General features: G+C 47.9%; 1 protein-coding gene across 1 annotated transcript; it reads left to right on the top strand.

Moving 5' to 3' along the window:
* The first annotated feature begins 30 nt into the window (after positions 1-30).
* Positions 31-14,067, top strand: LOC147235083 (UPF0524 protein C3orf70 homolog B). The gene is made up of 2 exons (XM_086145919.1): positions 31-452; positions 11,314-14,067. Exons 1-2 carry the CDS (start codon positions 269-271, stop codon positions 12,012-12,014), a joined length of 885 nt encoding a protein of 294 aa, XP_086002045.1. The 5' UTR covers positions 31-268; the 3' UTR covers positions 12,015-14,067.
* Positions 14,068-18,440: the final 4,373 nt, after the last annotated feature.

Genomic DNA, 18,440 nt, shown 5'->3' on the forward strand with positions numbered 1-18,440 from the left:
CCGCGGAGGAGCTTCCCCACGACGCGGGACGGAGAGACGCGCGGATCGCGACCGCGGGACCCCACGGACATGACGGCGCTCCCCGGTCCCCGCGCACTTTCAGCGGACACGTCAACGTCGCCAGTCGTACGAGCGCGTCCCCGCGACCGAGCCGCTTCCTCCGCGGTCATGGTGTAGTTCTCCCACCCAGGCGAGGCTGCCTCCCTCCCTCCTTCCCTCCTTCCTTCCCTCCTTCCCTCCCTCCCTCACGGATCCGGGGAATGTCGGCATGGCCGCCCCCGGAGCTCCGAAGTGTCCGAAGAGCGAGAAGTTGGACGAGGCGCAGGCTTTGGCCAAAAACTGCGCGGGGAGACCGGACTTCCTTCCGTGCGACGGGCTCTCCATCTGCGCCACGCACAGCCACGGGAAGTGCTTCAAGCTGCACTGGTGCTGCCACCTGGGTTGGTGTCACTGTAAGTTTCCGAGCACCGTCGCACCCTTTCCGTGCACGAATGCCGTCAGCACATGTCTTTTGTTTCCTTGCGTCGGAATATATCGCGTTAAAAAAAAAAAAAAAGAAAAAGTTTGTGCTGAAAATAGCTAAAATGCAGTGTATCTCACCTCACCACGCCTACGTATCCGAGCCAGCAAAGTTAAAGACCCGGAGGCTCGAAAAAGTGCGCGTCCGTGTCTGACCCCGTCATATATTTCTACGTTTGTTTTCGTAAACCGCCAAATCCTAAGGCGGCGGGTCAAACCGGAGATCCCGCTCGTCGATCTCCATCGATTTCCGGACCGCGAGGGCCGACGACGGGCCGCCCTCCGGAGGAAAACACCCTCCTTCATCTCCGTGGACGAGTACTTGGAGTCAATCCCACCTACGCTTTCCTGTCGACGCGCCGCGACGACACTTCTCCGTTTCTTATGCGAGCGGAAACAGTCCTCGGCCGAGGGCGCTCGCGTTTCAGCGAGGTTCCCTCCTTCTGCGGAGGCTTTTCGGCGATACGGCGGAATACGAAGTCCGTATCGCGTCGTCTACCGACAGTCGCCGGGAGGGCTCCCGTCTCCACAGGCCGGATCTTTGGGATCTGTGTTCTGAGCCGCCACGCGCGCTCGCAGCACTCGCGGTTCCGTGCACTATTGTTCCCAGAGTGTTGGCAGGGGGGAAACTTCCCTCCACCAAATCCCTCCATTGTTCCACTTTGCAGCATCACCGGCTCAGACAGCACTTCCCTTTGTGTTACCCCGGTAACGCAAACTCCCCCAGACACCCAGTGTATGTAAATATTACCATTTCGGACGAAGCGACGCCGTCTTTGTCTTGGCTCGCGGTCTAGATTTGATTTTGACCTGAAAAGGACCAAATAAGCGTTTCTCTTGCCCACGCGAGCCGCTGTATTGTGGGTCCCGTATGCATGTATGCAATAACGATAATAACGAAAGCTTAAAACCGTCTTTGCCTTTTTGGGGGTGCGGTGTTTGTTGCATCCCATGTTGACATTAGCTTAGCCTTTGTAACACATCTTCTAAAGAAAACCAATCAGTCGATTTTATTTAATCACTTTCTTTCCCCAGGTCTCACCAGCGAGAACGTTTATCGGCACGTCGAAACACGCGCGAACCCTGCGGATACCGAGGTCTCGTTGTTTTTTTTTTTTTTCTTTCTGGTCTCGCAATGCGATGACCTTGCTCTTTTTTTTTTTTTTTTTTTTTTTTTTGGAACCGACAGCGCGGTGATGAAATGTTGTTTCGTTCCCTCGCCAGACGGTCCGGACTTTCCTTTTGAACTGAGTGTTTCTGCCACGGCTCAGAGTCTCGCTTAACACGGCCGAGCGCCCCGTGCCGTCCACTTCACAGGGAAGGCAATCAGAATGCACCTTGAGTCCGGGCGGCGCTTCTCATCGCCGGCAGAATAACAGCGTTAATGATGGCCGTGTTCGGGGCAGCGCCGTCAGATCCCGACCATCATTAGGGCCGGCGTTCGCTGTTTGGATTTGACACGTCCGCCTTTTTAAAGGGGGCCTTAAAATATCACCGTAATTCACCGTCGAGTCGTAATAGGGCGGCGGACTCGGGCTGCCCCTCGCGTGTCACGATTTATCTCCCGGCCTCGTGGAAGTGTGTTTCCAGCGTCCGTCAGACGCTTCCCCTCCGTCGGAATCGCCGGGAATCACAATAGCCGTGCGCGAACGTGACAGGATGTCCGCCTCTTTGTGCCGCCCTCAATTATCCCGTCTCTGGCCGGCCTTAAAATCCTCAGATCAGTGTAGAGCACAATCACCATCCAGTCAGCCGCAGCTTATAGTGTGCAACTGCAGAAGTCACATTGTAATCTTTGCCGTGTAATCAGTGGATTTAGATGCCCGCCTACGTCCAGAATTGGATATCTGATGTGGCAGAAAATGAAGAATTCTTTCCGCTCTTTATTACAATCCACATCCAGGGTTTATTCCCGTTGCCAAGACCTATTCAGTGTCAACGTTTGTAAACAGTCTAGCTCCTCCTCTCGGCTTTGGGGAAAAAAAAAAAAAAAATTAATCATCGTCGCTGCTCGACAACCTCGAAGTGCTGTGTATTCACGGTTTAATCCGGGCTCGTGATGCTACGGCGGGGAAAAAAAGCCAACCCAATCGCCGTGGAGCTTCACGTTTAATTTACGGGATAGCCGTGCAGCGCCGTGAGAATAAACCAGTCCGACTGTGGAATTCGGCGCGGCCGGGACACCCGGTGAGAATCCCGGCGAGGCGCGCTCGTCCCTGCAAGGGTTTTTCCGCCGACGCATAATAACGGCGGGTAGAAAAGAGCGTTATCTACTCTCTTTTATGCCGGGGACCTGCTTTCGTCCGCCGCCCGCCCGCAATATTCATTTGTTCAGAAGCTCATAACTGTGTACATTTACCACCGCCAACCACGTCAGAAAGCGTATCATTCAATTTCAAATACCTCTCAAAAGCGAATAAACACAAAAGGTCAGCGCGTATTGAAACGCTGCTCGGCATTTCGAAAGACCGGACGCATTTTGCGCGACGGTGCCAAGTGAGCGCTAAATGGCGGTGACTTGCACCCTCTTTGCAAGAAAAAAACACGGCCTCTCTGCGTCTTTGTCATGGCACGGCGAAGGGGAGAGAAGGGATGCGGGTGAAAGCGGTGTTCTTCGCCCGTGACAACATCAGCCCGAGTCTCTCATTAGCGGTAATTAGCTGTGTTTAGTGTCAGTGCCAATACGTCTCGTCTGAGGAGGAGTTTGCTCTCGGCGGCGCCCGAACCACCTGCTTCGGATGCTCCCTCTCTCCGTTTTTATCCTCCGGTAACCAATTCCAATTACCAGGCGAAGCTTTGAATCAGCCTTGGTTAACAATATCGCGCGATTCGCGTTTTCTCCGTCGTCTCAACTGCGTTGGCTATCGGGAAAAAGCGCGCGAGATGTGCGATCTCACGAGCGTCCGGCGTCGCGCCGTTCACATTTCGAGCGAAAGGAAAGTGGAATTCACTGTTTGTTTTGGTTTTTTTTCCGCAGCTGCGAGAGCATTACGTTGACGTTTCAAGTAGAGACATTTCCCTACTTAATTATACTCCAGGCACTTTACATGGCAGTGATGGCGGCGTCACTACGCAAGGGATTATCTTCGCTTAAAGGTTGTGTTTGTGTCGTCTGTGTGCCGGCGTACAGCTGCGAGAAGCACAGACCCCTGGCTTCATTAGCGGCCACGGCACGCTACGGCAGCTACAACATGCAGGCGGAACAATTGTTCATTATTTTTTCCATTTGAGAACCGGAAGGCGCGTCGCACGTATTGGTAGTTGGACGCCGTCTGGAAAGAATATCCCCGAACTCCACGAGCCCGACCTGAGAAAAATAGCACCGCCGTCTTCGCAGGTTCTCTAAAAGGAGGTAATAACCGGCTATTTTTCCCTGGCAGACGGATGGAAACGCAGGGAAAGGGAGCATTTTCCATTGTGCTTTCTCCCAAACACTCGCACCTCGGTGTTGATGTCAAAAGGGAAATGGAAAGGTTTTATTGGACGGGCCCGCTGACCAATTTACAATCTACCGCAGCGCCGATTCATAAACGCCCGACTGTTATTAAGGGATCGATACACGGCCGGAGGGACGCACGTTGCAGCCACCCGACCAAAGTTCACTAAAGTTTTCCCTTTTATTGCAAAGGATTTATGTTTCTATAGAACAAATTCTTATTAAGTCTATATATATATATATATTTCTATCCTTTAACTTATGCTTGAACGTGCAAAAAAGAGGGTGCAAGCCGAGGATATAGCAGCTACGTGGCTCGCATCTGGACCAGGAGGCCTCTCGGGCGCCCCGCTTTTGTCATAACACTAGATTCCACGCATTCCTAAATTCTTTCCCTTCGCAGCTCAACTGGGAAACACGCCATGTGTGTGTGTGTGTTTTTTTTTTTCTCTTAGCCTCTCACCGGATCCGGCGTAGCCTCCTGTTGGATTAGCTTCTTGAGAATGATGTGATTTGTACAAATGAATTGCCAGATGCATCGCGGATATGACATTTTGTTTATGTGAGTGAGGTAATGGTCTGCTGGGACACTCGAAAAGGGCATCGCCGATGTTATTAGTTCCGCCTGTATTTTCCCGGCGACGTCTGAGCGATCACCAGTAAACCCAAGGGGCAATTATTCTACGTCTCCGCTGGAAAAACCCTGCCCCGTCTGCGAATGTCGAATTTGATAAGAAGATGGGGTTTTGTGAGAGGACGCAAAAACGGGACCTTCCGGAGACACTAAACAGGGAACGAGCGGAGTTGCTTCACGTGACTCCTGGTTAGACCTTCCCAGTTTGCTGAAATCTGATACTTCTGCTGTTGCTGCGACTGCAGCCTCTTTGTTGGACATTTTATCCGCGAGGAGCGGCAGATGCGTGAGCTAAGTGTGCGGCCTCAATTGTAAAACACGGTAATCTGCTTAAATGACTCTTTTTATTCATTGGCTTCTGCCAACGCAGCGCTTTGGGCGTTCGGTTTATGCACGTCAAAAACAGCTACCCCTTGGCTCATACATACAAACATCAGATTGAAGGGGCCGTTAATGACTCACTCTGCCGAGGCTCCGGAATAAACCCACATTAAAATGACATAATCTGCGCCAGAGTATCGTCCCGTGTCATCTGGAACGCGGTACTTGTTCAAATTGTCAACAATGCCTTTTCGCCGGAGATGGCGAGGCCGTGCTTCATTACTTAGTGACCGTCCTCTGTTATTAGTGAAATTACGTGGCGCTTTGCCGATCAAATTGTTCCTAACAAGATACCTGGGTTATTTTCGTCGAAATAAGACGTGGTTGAGCCTTCCTCTCATGAACTCCAGAAACAAACGTGCTCTGTTATTGAATTCTATTTATTGAATTTTGCTTTTATCTGACTGAGCGCAACCTCCAACCCCATCGGTTAATTATTTTCCCTCGCAATATTTTGCCACTTTCGCCATTTCTATCGATATCGACGTGTGTGTGTGCGTGTGCGTGTGTGTGTGTGTGGCGAGGAACCCGCATACACGTGAGCACAAAGCACAGGGAAAGGGAAATGCTTACTTTGCAAACATATTGTCGCCGTCAGAATCGTCTAAAAATAAACTCCCCTTCTACGTTTGCCTTGAATTACCAGATCTATTTCTTGTCAGAGCATTTCACCCACAGTCAAAGGCGTGTATGTGTGTGTGTGTGTGTGTGTGTGTGTTGTTCTCGAGCTGATCACAGGATCTCTGACAGGACAAGGATTCGTCATCTGAGGAGCGTGAATACAACAAATCTCCTCGCGCGTAACTAAACAGATGTTAAGCTATTTTAGCCTCGACATTATACAAAAAAAAAAATACATGCCTTTACATAACAGCAGGTGTCCAAACATGGATCTGTGTGTTGACTAAAATAATGACAATATACTCTGGGTATCGGCTGTTTGAAAGTTCGGGACGGATGTGTAATATTTTCCCACCGAGTTCATCACCCAGAGCGCGGCAGCCGAGGGAAGAGTCACCTCCGCGGCTCGCATACGGTCTGCATTCCTGATTAGATCGCTGTAACGACAAGCTGTAATTTCCTTTTTTGATGTGCCCAACAGCCTCATTTACATCTCCTACATCCCCCAGAATACCTTTCATCAGTCCCTCGTGAGTTTGATGCTTTCAGGCAGCGGCATTTAATGATAACCTGATGAAAGGCTTTCTAGTGAAGAGAAAGGGTCACACTCAAAGTGCAACATATCCCGTGGCTGCTCTGTCGGAGGCTGCTGTGAGTGGAAAGCGCAGTCGGGCTCCTTTCCACATCATTTCTCTCCCAAAAAAAAATGGAAGGTGTGTGGGGCGTGTCTGCAGCTCAGACCGTCTCAAGCGCCTGACATTTACGACTGATGTTTATTTTACTCCGGGAACGTTCATTGTCGCGGTGCTTGTAACGTCTGCCGTTATCGCGCGGCGTGTTTTTAGCTTATTAGTCGTTCCCTCTGAAAGAGGAGGGCGCGCCACAAAGCCAAAAATAACAGCGTTTGAAAAGCGTGACCAGTAACCGCTCGGTCTGTTGCAACATGAGCCTGCTCGTATCACGTATTTTACATTTTCCACGAGAATCCATGTATTCATATGATTAACCTCTGCAACTGTACACTACATCGCCGCCGTCGATGTATCCTGCGCGTATGCAAAAGACACAACGCGTTTTTGCAGTTGTTTTTTTTTTTTGCCGACTGTTTTTAACATCATAGATACTCATACGAAAATATGGAATGCTGCAAAATGTGGCGCAGCAGTTCCCAAAGCTGGAGATGAACCCCGAGTAAAGAAATCCAAAGATAATACTCATCTGATTGGCCGGGATGGAGAGAGAGCTGCTAAAGAGCCTATTCTTAATTACCTTTTTTTTTTTTTTTAAAAGTCCCACGAGATATACGGCTTTTTTTTTTTTTGTTTTCTTTTTCTTTTACTGATTTGTTCGCAACCACGATCCAATTTCATGCAGCACATGATGCGAGTCTTTGAACAGCAGGCTCAGTGTAAGGAGATTGTTAACGCGCTGAGAAGTTAAAGATGCAGCCTGTCGCCTGCAGCTCTTCATCCAGAAGCCCTCTGAGCTGCTTCTGGTCCCATTACTCCTGTCAATATTTCAAACCGAGAAGAATTTATAAAAATGACCGTCCTGTTTTTGGGGCTGCATTTTTGATTAATCGCCGCCGAAGGACGCGTTCGCTGATGCGAATGTGAATGTGAACAATCCTAACCGGCCGTTGCTATGCTAGAAATGCTAATCCGAGGTTGCCGTTTGTTTCACGAGGGGTAATAAGTCGAAGCGTCAGATGAAGCGGTTACATCTCGTAAAAAACGGAGACCCGCTTTGACATCTTGTCTTTGTTAGTGCGGAAACAAACGGGAACGGCCGCGGTCAGAGGGCTGAGGGAGAGGCGGCTAAAAACTGACATTTTCATGCAAGCGCTTCGGCGCAGGAGAGTTCAGCTAAATGTCAATATACAGCAGCTGCACCGGGACAAGCACAGGTGCAGCCGCTGCCGCCTTCCATTTGTCTTCTACCCGATAAAATAGCCCAAACACTGACAGGCGCGTCAGTGCGTTTTCTCGCCGAAGTTGTGTCACCGGTAATAATTTGTTTATTTTTTTTTTTTTTTAACAAAGCGGTCCGAATAAAACCGACGGATCACATCGTCTCTGCTAATCTGTCGCGATGTAAGTTTTCACACGTATGCAGAAGGCCTGAGGCAGGGCTTGTGTGGAAAAGTCTAATCAGCAGCCTGTCTGAACGCACCCGTCAATCATACATCTCCCGAGTGTGAACTCGTCGATGAACTTGTCAACCGCGCCCTATAGAACGCGGCGGAGGTAAAATATTATTCATTTATAGAATTTTGCACCGCTTGTTTTCCCCAAACAAACAGAGCGCCGACTGATGCGCGCCACGAGCACGCCGCGGAGCGCCGACTGATCGGAACGCAAACGCCGGGGAAAAAACACACCTTCCTTTAAGCGCATTTCCTGAGTCGGAAGAGAAACGGCCTCTTTTGACAACGCTATTCCCAGGTTTTCCAACAAAGGATATCTGAAGAAAGACGAGAACGTCGGCTTTTGTTTGTGAGAAACTTTCCAAATCAACCGATTCGGAAAGACGGGTTCTCGGTGGACAACAAGGGGGATTAGAAACTGTAGAGGCAGACATTTGCCAAGCGGCAGAAATACTGTTTGACCTCTGACGTGGAGTTGTTGAGCTGCATTTTGTAACGAACATCGAGAATATGATAACTTTTTCATTTCATTTTGTAATAAAGCCGCATTTTGTAATAAACTGACGCATTTTGTAATAAATTTTGCCGCATTATGTAATACGTTATTACATATTGAGAAGATTATTACAAAATGCACTTGCAACTTTTTTATTCGCATGGAAATGTAATAAGTTTATTCCTTTGTTAATTGTATTTTTTATTTTACTTTCAAGTATTTTACTTTAAAGTTTTTGTAAAAGCTAGGCCTATTATTCGTATCACTGTATTAGCCTAGTAGCACTACTTAGCAATTACTATCAATACACTGTTCAAAGGTTGCATTAACAGAGAATATTCTATAAATTCCATGTTATTACATTTCCTAGAGAATAAAAAAGTTGTAAGTGCATTTTGTAATAATCTTCTCAAAATGTAATAACTTATTACATAATGCGGCAAAATTTATTAGAAAATGCGTTGGGGCAGTTTATCACAAAATGCGTCTTTATTACAAAATGCGGCTTTATTACAAAGTGAAATGAAAAAGTTATCACATTTTGGACGCTTATTACAAAATGCGTCGTTATTACAAAATGGGGCTCAACAGGAGTAAATGTTGGTTGTTATGTAAAAATCAAATTGAAAGTAAGCACAAGTATTTACGTGCAGTCGCCGCCCTCGCCTGTACCGTGCGATTCCTTTTTACTTTTTTTTCTCTCCAGTAAATGCCTCACAATCTTTGGCTTTTCTGATTATTAGTGCGCTGTATTATTTGTAAATAATACAATTTAAAGAGATACGGAAATATTCATCACGCCTAATGTGTACATACAACACATTTTCATTTTTTTAAACAAAGCGAGATTAATCTCAAACCGGCGGCATCTCGAACTTTAAGTAATTCGCCGGGTGGCGACTTTCCGTCCGCTGTGCCCGTTTTGCGCTTTACCATCCCGAGATTGATGAATGCAATTAGCCGCCGCGCGCTGCGACCCCAATGCCAACGCTGTCCGCGGGTCGAGATTCCGATCAGCCGCGGCGTTTTCTTGTTTAAAATACACCCAATTGTATAATTACATTTTGTATCTCCCGCTTTTGACAGTAACATATCGAGTCCCCGTGTGTTTTTCACGCCCGTCCAGGGGCGGATCATGCATTTTTGATCGTGAAGTGGTTCGGCTAATTCGCCGCCCCCCCGTGGCTCAGCGCGACGTCTCCGCCGCCGCCTCAAAAAAAAAGGAACTTTCGGATTCGCAAATCGCCGCGCTGTACGTTCCCGGCGCAATCCGGGAGCGGATTTTGACTGACGTAAAACAAAAGACAAGGGCACAGAGAGGAAGTGATGCGCAGGCTTTTCAGCCTCTGTAGTCGCTCTTGCTTTTTCTCTCTCCAGTGCAAGTTAAGCACACATCTGAGCTGCAGCGCTCGGAGGAGGAGGAGGAGGAGGAGGAGGAGGAGGCCATGTCATACGACGAGTAACGTTTGCGATCGGGCATTTTGCACAGGCCGGAAATGGCCGCTCTTCATTGCACAGTTTTTACATTTCATTACATTTGGCCGACTTACAATAGAGGACATAAGGACTGCAAATAGCACTTGCAAATACAAGATGCACAGGAAATATACAGAACAGTAAACTGGGGTTCGTGAGTTTTTTTTTTGTTTTGTTTTTTTTTGACAAAGACGTACGCAAACGTACACGCAAAACACACACTGCATAGCCTAACTTGGTGCCTAACCTGATCTGGGGCATCAGCGCAGTAAATAGTCCTAAAAGAGAAAAGTATTTACCTGTTTCTCGAAGGTTGAGAGAGACGATGCTAGTCTTGTTGCTTCTGGAAGTTTGTTCCACCACTGAGGTAGTAGAACTGAGAACAGTTTTGCCTGAGATCGCTTAGAGCGAGTAGAAGGTACTGCTAGTAGGTTTGTATTACATGACATTACATTACATTGCATTTGGCAGATGCTTTTATCCAAAGCGACTTACAATAGAGGACATAGGGACTGCAAACACACTTGCAAATACACGATGCACAGGAAATATGCAGAACAGTAAGCTTGGGTTAGTGAGGTTTTTTTTTTGTTTTGTTTTGGGTTTTTTTGACAAAGACATACACAAACGTACACACACACACTGCGTAGCCTAACTTGGTGCCTAACCTGATCTGGGGCATCAGCGCAGTAAAAAGTCCTGAAAGAGAAAAGTGCTAGTAGGTTTGTATTAGAGGAACGCAGCTCTCTGCCGGGAACATAAGGTCTTATCATTTCGTTCAGTTGTTGTGTTTTGTCGTTTTTTTTTTTTTGTTTTCCGCCGACGGGGAATGTAAAAAACGACCACACTTTACCTGATACCGTCCTGCATGGTTATCGTGTTGTTAACGGTCACAAATGACTTTTAGTCCCGTGTGTCATTTCGTCATTGAGAATTACATCTTGCGTGAGCTTCAAAGGGTCAAAAGTAATTGCGGCGCCGCCCTCTGTAGCCCGGGATGTTTAAGTCTGTTATCCTTTGGATGTACCTCCAGCTCAGATGGCGGCGGCACAGCAGGTATTTCCGTCCTTTGGCAGCATGAAAAAGCTTTCTGATGTGAAAATTACTACAGTTCCCGAGATGGGACGGATAATTAATTACAGACTCGCGGATCCCTTGTGTTTGTCGCCAATGTTTTGGGGCTCTTCAAACCCTGCCCTTGGAACAGGCGGCGTTCCACGCGTGTGCTTTTTATTGTTACCGTTATTAGCGAAGAGCTGTAAATCAGGTCTGCTTAAATAGTTGACCCACAGGCTTATTATTGATCACCTGACGGATACATAGAGACGCCCACATTTGTTATGGCCGCGGCAATATAATCCTCCATGCATGGAGTTTAACAGCTTCTGCGACGCACAAGACAAAATAACATTTTTCCTTTGTAATGAGAAGCAGCTGACGCAACGCGCTCCATAATGAGGTCTAATTTTCTAAATCTCAGCTTTCTGGGTTTGCAAAGATGGACGAAGGCGTCGATATACCCCGGTTAGTTAAAGTCGACCGAGGAGCCGAGACGACGGACAAAAATGACCGATACGTGTTTTTTCTTTCACCCTGTCTTTCAGGCAAATATGTCTACCAACCCATGACTAATGTGTGCCAGCTGCCCAGCACAGCCGTCCCCCCTGCTGACACGGAGTACAGCGACACCATCGACCTGTCCGTCTCTCTGGCCGAGCGTTTCCTCAAGTTGGCGCCCTGCTTCCAGTCGCCGCCGCATTTGGAGTCTCCCAAGTACTGCGTCATCGCCGACCTGTTCGTGGACGACTACGTCGTCAAACGCATCAACGGGAAGATGTGCTACGTGCAGCGCCCGCTGCCGGCCGTGCCTGAGCCGCCTCCCGCCCCTCCGCCGCCCGCTTCAAATACACCTCAGACGCCCAAAAACCCCCCTCCGCCACAACCGGCGGCGAAACCGGCGCCGGCGGCTCCGCATACACCCGCTCCACCGCCGAGCCAACACGTCACCGCGGAACACAAACACCCCTCTATCGACAAGGTAAAGGGACCCAAAATGGACCACTGCTCCTCCCCGTCCAGCTCCGAGGACTCCGGCATCAACGCCCTGGGGCTGCACTATTTGGAGTCCTGCGAGGAAGAGAGCGAGGAGGAGGAGGAGGAGGAGGAGGAGGAGGAGGAGGAGGACGAGCTGAGCACAGATGGAAACTCCAGCCCGGGCAGCCTCTGGGATCAGGACGACAGCCATCTGCTCTCGCCTTCCAAGTCCATGATAGAGATCATAGAAAAAATCGAAACAACTGTGTAAGTGAAACGGACACTGACTCAGATGGAGCTTTACCTGCGGAGCGAAGTCTTATTACTGAAAACACCGCCCGAGGATTTGTTTTTATTTCGATGGACCGGTAAGACGCCATCGCCCCCCCCCCCCCCCCCCCCGATCCCCCCCCTCCCATCGAGTTGAATTCGCTTTTCCCGCGACCGGCCCGACGATTGCACACCCGCACTCACACCGCCTGCCATCACGTCCCCCTGCATGGAGTGAATTTCTAGAACTTTTTCCTGCACAGCAGAAGAGGAAGCACAAAAAGATGACGCATACGTGGACCGGATGAGACGAAGACTCCTCGGCCGGTATATATAACGCTAAAGGGAAATTAGGTCACCAACAAAGGTAGTTTGAATAGATTCCTCGGTGAAAATGAGCAAGTCGTCGATCCGGCGGCCCGACTTTAGCGCGATGCCCGCTAACGCCGCTAATCTCGGCGTAGCGACGGCCGGGTCGGCTACCTCTTAACCCCGCAAACACTCGGCCCTGAGCTGCGGAGACACATTTCTCACGTTAAAAAAAAGATGGTCGGCCCACAGTTTGTCTGCACTTTTACCGACACTAACGCGAGGTAGGTCGGTGTTCGACAATCAAGGATTACACAGAAGCACATTCCTCCGCTCTACCTGCCAGTGAGGACGCTCTAATACCCTCCATCCCAGCTAAAGTACTCCGTCGTTCAAATGGGGCGTGAAACGTAACACGACTTGCGTTGACCTCTATTAGCAACCAAGATATTAAATTGTGTTGACGCGTCTCCGGCCAAAAACACCACGGCGGCGGCGGCGGCGCAAGAGCCGTCCGTGCCGTCGCCGCGGAGACCGATCACGAGTATAACCGGCGTATAAACACGCATTTAAACGTATAACGAAGATACAGCGTAACTTTTGCTTTGCGGGTCGGAGATTGATCCGTCTCGCGGCGGCTTAAAGGGGAGCCCTGAGACAGATGTGCAGGCTAGACTAGTATTTTCACTGTAATTACCTGTAAGAGAGCAACAAACATGTCACTTAATGCACCTTTAACGCGAGACGTCTTTATGGAATAAGAAACCGAATATGTGTTGTGAAGTTGTGATGGATACCGTGTAATAAGAAGCGAGCAGGACAGCCCCTTATTAGTCAGTTTGTAAAATGTAGTAGAGTAAAGACATTTTAAATCCCCAACCTGATGCCAGCTGCACAGGGAGAAAAACGTAATTAATTCTTACTTTAGTTATTTAATTTACCCTGTAACGATGACATGAAAGCAGATAGGAGGTCTTTGTTTGGGGGCGGGCGGGGAAACCGAACTGGGTCGCGGTTTTACCCCCCGAGTAAGATTACATTTGCATCAGAGAGAGTGACTGGAGAGGTTTCCGTGCACGTTTAATGAAGGAGACGCCCTGAGATTGTGATCACATTTAAATGACAATAAGCTCGAACGTCCCCTTGAATTATGTTGGAAATCCGTAGGAAATGTTTTTAGGGGGAGAAAAGAAAAGACCGACCTCACCAGAAATGTGTTCTGAGTCGTATTGATGATAAAAAGAAGAAAAATCTCATGGAAATAATTCCAACTAAATGTGTGATTTGGACCGGGGCTCTACATGGCTCAATGTTTATTCTTATTTTACCTTTTTTTTTTTTCCCTGTTTGCCGTCTGGGCCCGTCCTTCTGATGTCCGGACCTGAGGAACGCCGGCAAATGCTAACGAACGGAAAATGCCGACCGGCCATTTTCTACCCCATGAATTCAGTCGTAAATTGACGCGAAATCATTTAAAAATATGAAAAAACTGGTATTACGGCAACGCTCCAGCCAGATGAGTTACTTTGCATTTCTGCAGTCATTTGCAGAAGTTCCTCATGCGAGAAATGATTAACAAATTAGTGTTTCCGAATGTTTAAAGAGCAGATTGATCCCTATTTAAATTCATTTTTTATGAGCCCTCGACACCAGACTTAACACAGTCCTCTTCATATAGTTTAAAACATGTCTCATGTTCTTATTATTGCTATATTATTTTCATATGAATAAATCTTAATGAAACCATTTTTTTTCCCCTCTTATTTTTTTTTCATCCGTCTGCGAGATTTCAGAAGTTTCAAACGTAAGCCGCGAGGAGCCGCCTTCACCTGGCGGGTCGGTGACTAATCCCCTCCACAGACGTCGGGAAAGTGAAAAACGGAGCCGGCGCGGAAAAATAACCGAAAAACAGGGAAGGAACGGAAGCGGTAAAAGCCGTGACTGACGGATGAGCGGCGCCTCGGTTTGAAACCGTGCAGCCGGTCGCGGCCGGAGGAATACAGGTTAGAGCGACGCCATCTGCGTTGATCCACAGCCGTCGTGGCGACGGCGCCCCAAAAGTCCTCCGGGCGCCCGACCCGGACTCTCACCGCTCTACGTCGTCCCGGACTTGATTTTTGTGAGAACACGCCGTCGCCTTTCTCACCTTGACTCGGAGCCCAGATTGATTTCTCCGGTGCGTGTCTTTACCCTTGCATTGTGTCTATCGATCCCGGGCTTTTCTACCCGTACGGACGGACGGAATGAAATGCTAATCAGTTTATATAAACGTACATTTTCTCTTCTGCTGCGCGATGAAGGGGGAAGGGGGAGGGACCGTGCACGGATGGAGGGGGAGGGAAAAGACGGGCCTGGGAGAGGGAGCTCAATTAGAAGCACGATGATGCAAGCACATGAAAAGTCTCGGGACAGACCGCGCGTGTGTGTGTGTGTGTGTGTGTCTTGAAATCGCTTCCAGTTTTAAAACACTGACCGATCCGGTTTAGCGACGGGCTAGCTTTGCTCCTGAATGGAGCAAAAACTGGGGTGGATAAGGAGCGGATGGGAAGCGCGCCCTCGCCGAAGTGTGTTTGGCACGGCGACTCACGAACCGGAGAAAGACATTCTTCTCTATTTGATGCAGGCAAATCCAGCAGGGAGGTTCCCTTTTCACTTCCTCTTACTGACAGTTCCTCTCCATAGACCACTTAATAGATAATCAAAGCTCAAACACTCGGAGGACCGCGACTGACAAAATGAGCATACTGTACGAAATGTAGCACATTAACTTGCGGCAGCCCCCCCCTCCCAAAAAAAAAAAAAAAAAACCCATTGCCTTCCAGACGAACCGGTTCGTATCAGATCTTGTATTCTGGAGGCGTGCGTGGATTTTTCCGAGGAACCTTCAGAACGGACTTTTCCGTCTGAACAAAGAGATGCAAACGGCATGATAACGATTACCGTTTTTCCGACGTCGGCTTCAAACGAAGCGCCTCTTTCTCACGGGACCGAACGTCACGTCCGATCCGAATCAGCTGACGGAGTCGAATGTTCCGTCTCGTCTTATGCAGGCGTCGCCGTCGCAGGTTCTGGCGCGTGCGGACGACGACGCCTCAGATTTTACCGGAAACACCCGCCGGACCACGGCTTTGGACTCACCGCACGCCGTTTTTTTCCCCCTCTTGAGAGCCTCCTTGATGGTTACATTGTTGTGGCGACCTGCTTCCGTTCACACACTGCAACGACACACACGTCACATCCCGACATTTCCGCGGTTTATGTCCGGATTGCGTGACGTGCGCAAATAATAGCTGCCGATCACTATGTTTGTCTTTTGGAATCACACTAAAGATTGAATTAAACATCCCCGAACCTCGTTCCGAAGGAGGCGCCTGGTTGTGCAGATCTTCGATCTTCGGCCCACGTCGAACCGGATGTGGAGGAGCGGGCTAGAAAAAATACAAACAGGTTAAAATGTGTCACAGATTTATGAAAACATCCTTTCCGTGCGGAGTGAGATCGATCTATGGAGGATTCATCTGCCGCCGCAGTCTGCCTTCCACATATGTATCCTGAAACATATGTGACAGCAGACTGATGATCCTTCACTGTCTTTAGAATTATATATCTTTATTCATTCGCGCTTTCCGCCGATCCGCGCCTTCGTTACGTTTTCAGAAGGGATGCATTAACTTTTTTTTTTTTTTTCGATTCCCGTTTCACCTCGGGCTCCGAGTGAAACGGGAATTGAAACGATCACAAGTATATGATTTCCCCCGCTGACAAAAACGTCTCTCGCCGAGACGTGTTTTGACATCAACCAGAGCGGTTGTTTTACCAAACGGGGACATTACGAGTTCAATAAAAGGAAATTGATGATCCCCCTTTTTTGACTGAACTGCTTTGCGTTCTGACATCGGGCGACGTAGCCGTCTGAACCAGACCTTGAACTTCCTATATAAAGACGGAACCTCAACCAGAACAGGAATGACAGATATCATTCTTGCTTCACAGCTCGTCTCCAGCATCTGATATTCTGCGTGTTCTCGTCTGGCTTATCTTCCGTTCTGTCTGTCTTCCCCGGCTCGCTTTTGTTTTTTCTTTTAAGGGGTTTGTACCTGAAATGGTCTGAAAAGCTGAACGCAAACTCTGCTAACCCTCATGTTATGTAAAGGGTCAATTTGACCCATTTCACCCATTGACCCAATGGGTCAAATTGACCCTTTACATAATACGAGGGTTAAAGGGTCTCCTCAGAATATGTGAGACCATTTGCAAATCTGTGGAACGATGAACGTCTGAGCCAGAAAGACGCTGTTTCGTAGTTGTTTTTGCCGGACGGTGATATTTATGGTGCCTCCTTTAACAAAAAAGCAATGTCCCCCCTGGGGGATCAATAAAGTATTCTGATTCTGATTTATTTGAATTGTTGTCTGGGACTCGGCGCATTTTAAGAATCACGGATGAGTTCGGTCCACATTTTTCCGTTGAAAAACTATAGAATAATGACAACGATAATGATAAAAGTGCAACGACTGAAAATTCACATCTAGAAGTCTAAATGAACACGTAACCCCGCATCGTGACCCGCGGGCTCAACGCCGCCCTCCCCGGATATCTGAATATGGCTTTCGGCAGTTTTCAGGTTAGAAAGATAATCATGAAGGTGATCTTGTAAAAATCCTGGAGCCGCTGACCTGAAAACCTGATATTATAAATTTGTTCGGTTCTTATCGCAAAACCTGATGATGAGATTCCGGCGACTGATTTTCAAACTGTCCACTCGCACCCTATTGGACTTAAAGATTTACATCCTGTGTGTTATGCACTCTAAGTGGCCAAAAGTATTGGCTCACCCATCCGAATAATGGCAATCAGGTGTTTCGATCACTTCCACGACCACAGGTGTATAAAATCGAGCATTTTAAAAACATTTGTGAAAGAACTCTGTGGAGCTCAGTGAATTCCAGCGTGGAGCTGTGATTGGATGCCACCTGTGCGACAAATCCGGTCGCTCCTAAATATTCCACAGTCCACCTTCAGCTGGATCAGAAGAGCATGGAAGTGTTTGGGAACCACAGCAACACGGCCACGGCCTCGGCGGACGCTGAGGCGCGTCGTGCCGAGAGGTCGCCGACCTTCTGCGGAGTCAATGGCTGCTGACCTCCAAACTTCATGCGGCCTCCAGATGAGCTGAGGAGCTTCATAGAATGGCTTTCCGTGGTCGAGCTGCTGCATCCGAGCCACACATCTCCCGGTGCAAAGCGTGGGATGCAGCGGGGTAAAGCACGCCGACACCGGAGCGACCAATCTGGCGCTTCGCCATCTGGCAATCTGATGGACGAGTCTGGGTTCGGCGGTCGCCGGGAGAACGCTACTTGTCCGACTGCATTGTGCCAAATGTGAAGTTTGGTGGAGCGTTTGTTTTCCAGCGAGTCTAAAAGCTTCTGCATGCCAAGACATTTTGGACAATTCCATGCATCCAAATGTTGTGGGAACGGTTCGGAGTTGGACGCGTTGTTGAGCCGCATTTTGTAATAACAGTGCATTTTGTAATAAACGTCCAAAATGTAATAACTTTTTCATTTCATTTTGTAATAAAGCTGCATTTCGTAATAAACTGCCGCATTTTGTAATAAACTGCCCCAACGCATTTTGTAATAAATTTTGCCGCGTATGTAATAAGTTATTACATTTTGGGAAGATTATTACAAAATGCACTTGCAACTTTTTTATTGTCTAAGAAATGTAATAACATGGAATTTATAGAATATTCTCTGTTAAAGCAACCTTTGAATAGTGTACTGATAGCAATTGCTAAGTACTGCTACTAGGCTAATACAGTGATACTAATAATAGGCCTAGCTTTTACAAATACTTTAAAGTAAAATAAAATACAATTAACAAACAAATAAACTATGCTTTAGAATTGTTATTACATAATGCACCATGTTATTACATTTCCTAGAGAATAAAAAAGTTGCAAGTCCATTTTGTAATTATCTTCTCAAAATGTAATAACTTATTACATAATGGGGCAAAATTTATTACAAAATGCGTTGGGGCAGTTTATTACAAAATGCGTCTTTATTACAAAATGAAATGAAAAAGTGATTACATTTTGGACGTTTATTACAAA

Source organism: Fistularia commersonii, chromosome 4 (assembly GCF_037954325.1).
Source record: "Fistularia commersonii isolate RoL2024-O1a breed Wild chromosome 4, RoL_Fcom_v1.0, whole genome shotgun sequence".
NCBI classification, from domain to species: Eukaryota; Metazoa; Chordata; class Actinopteri; order Syngnathiformes; family Fistulariidae; genus Fistularia; species Fistularia commersonii.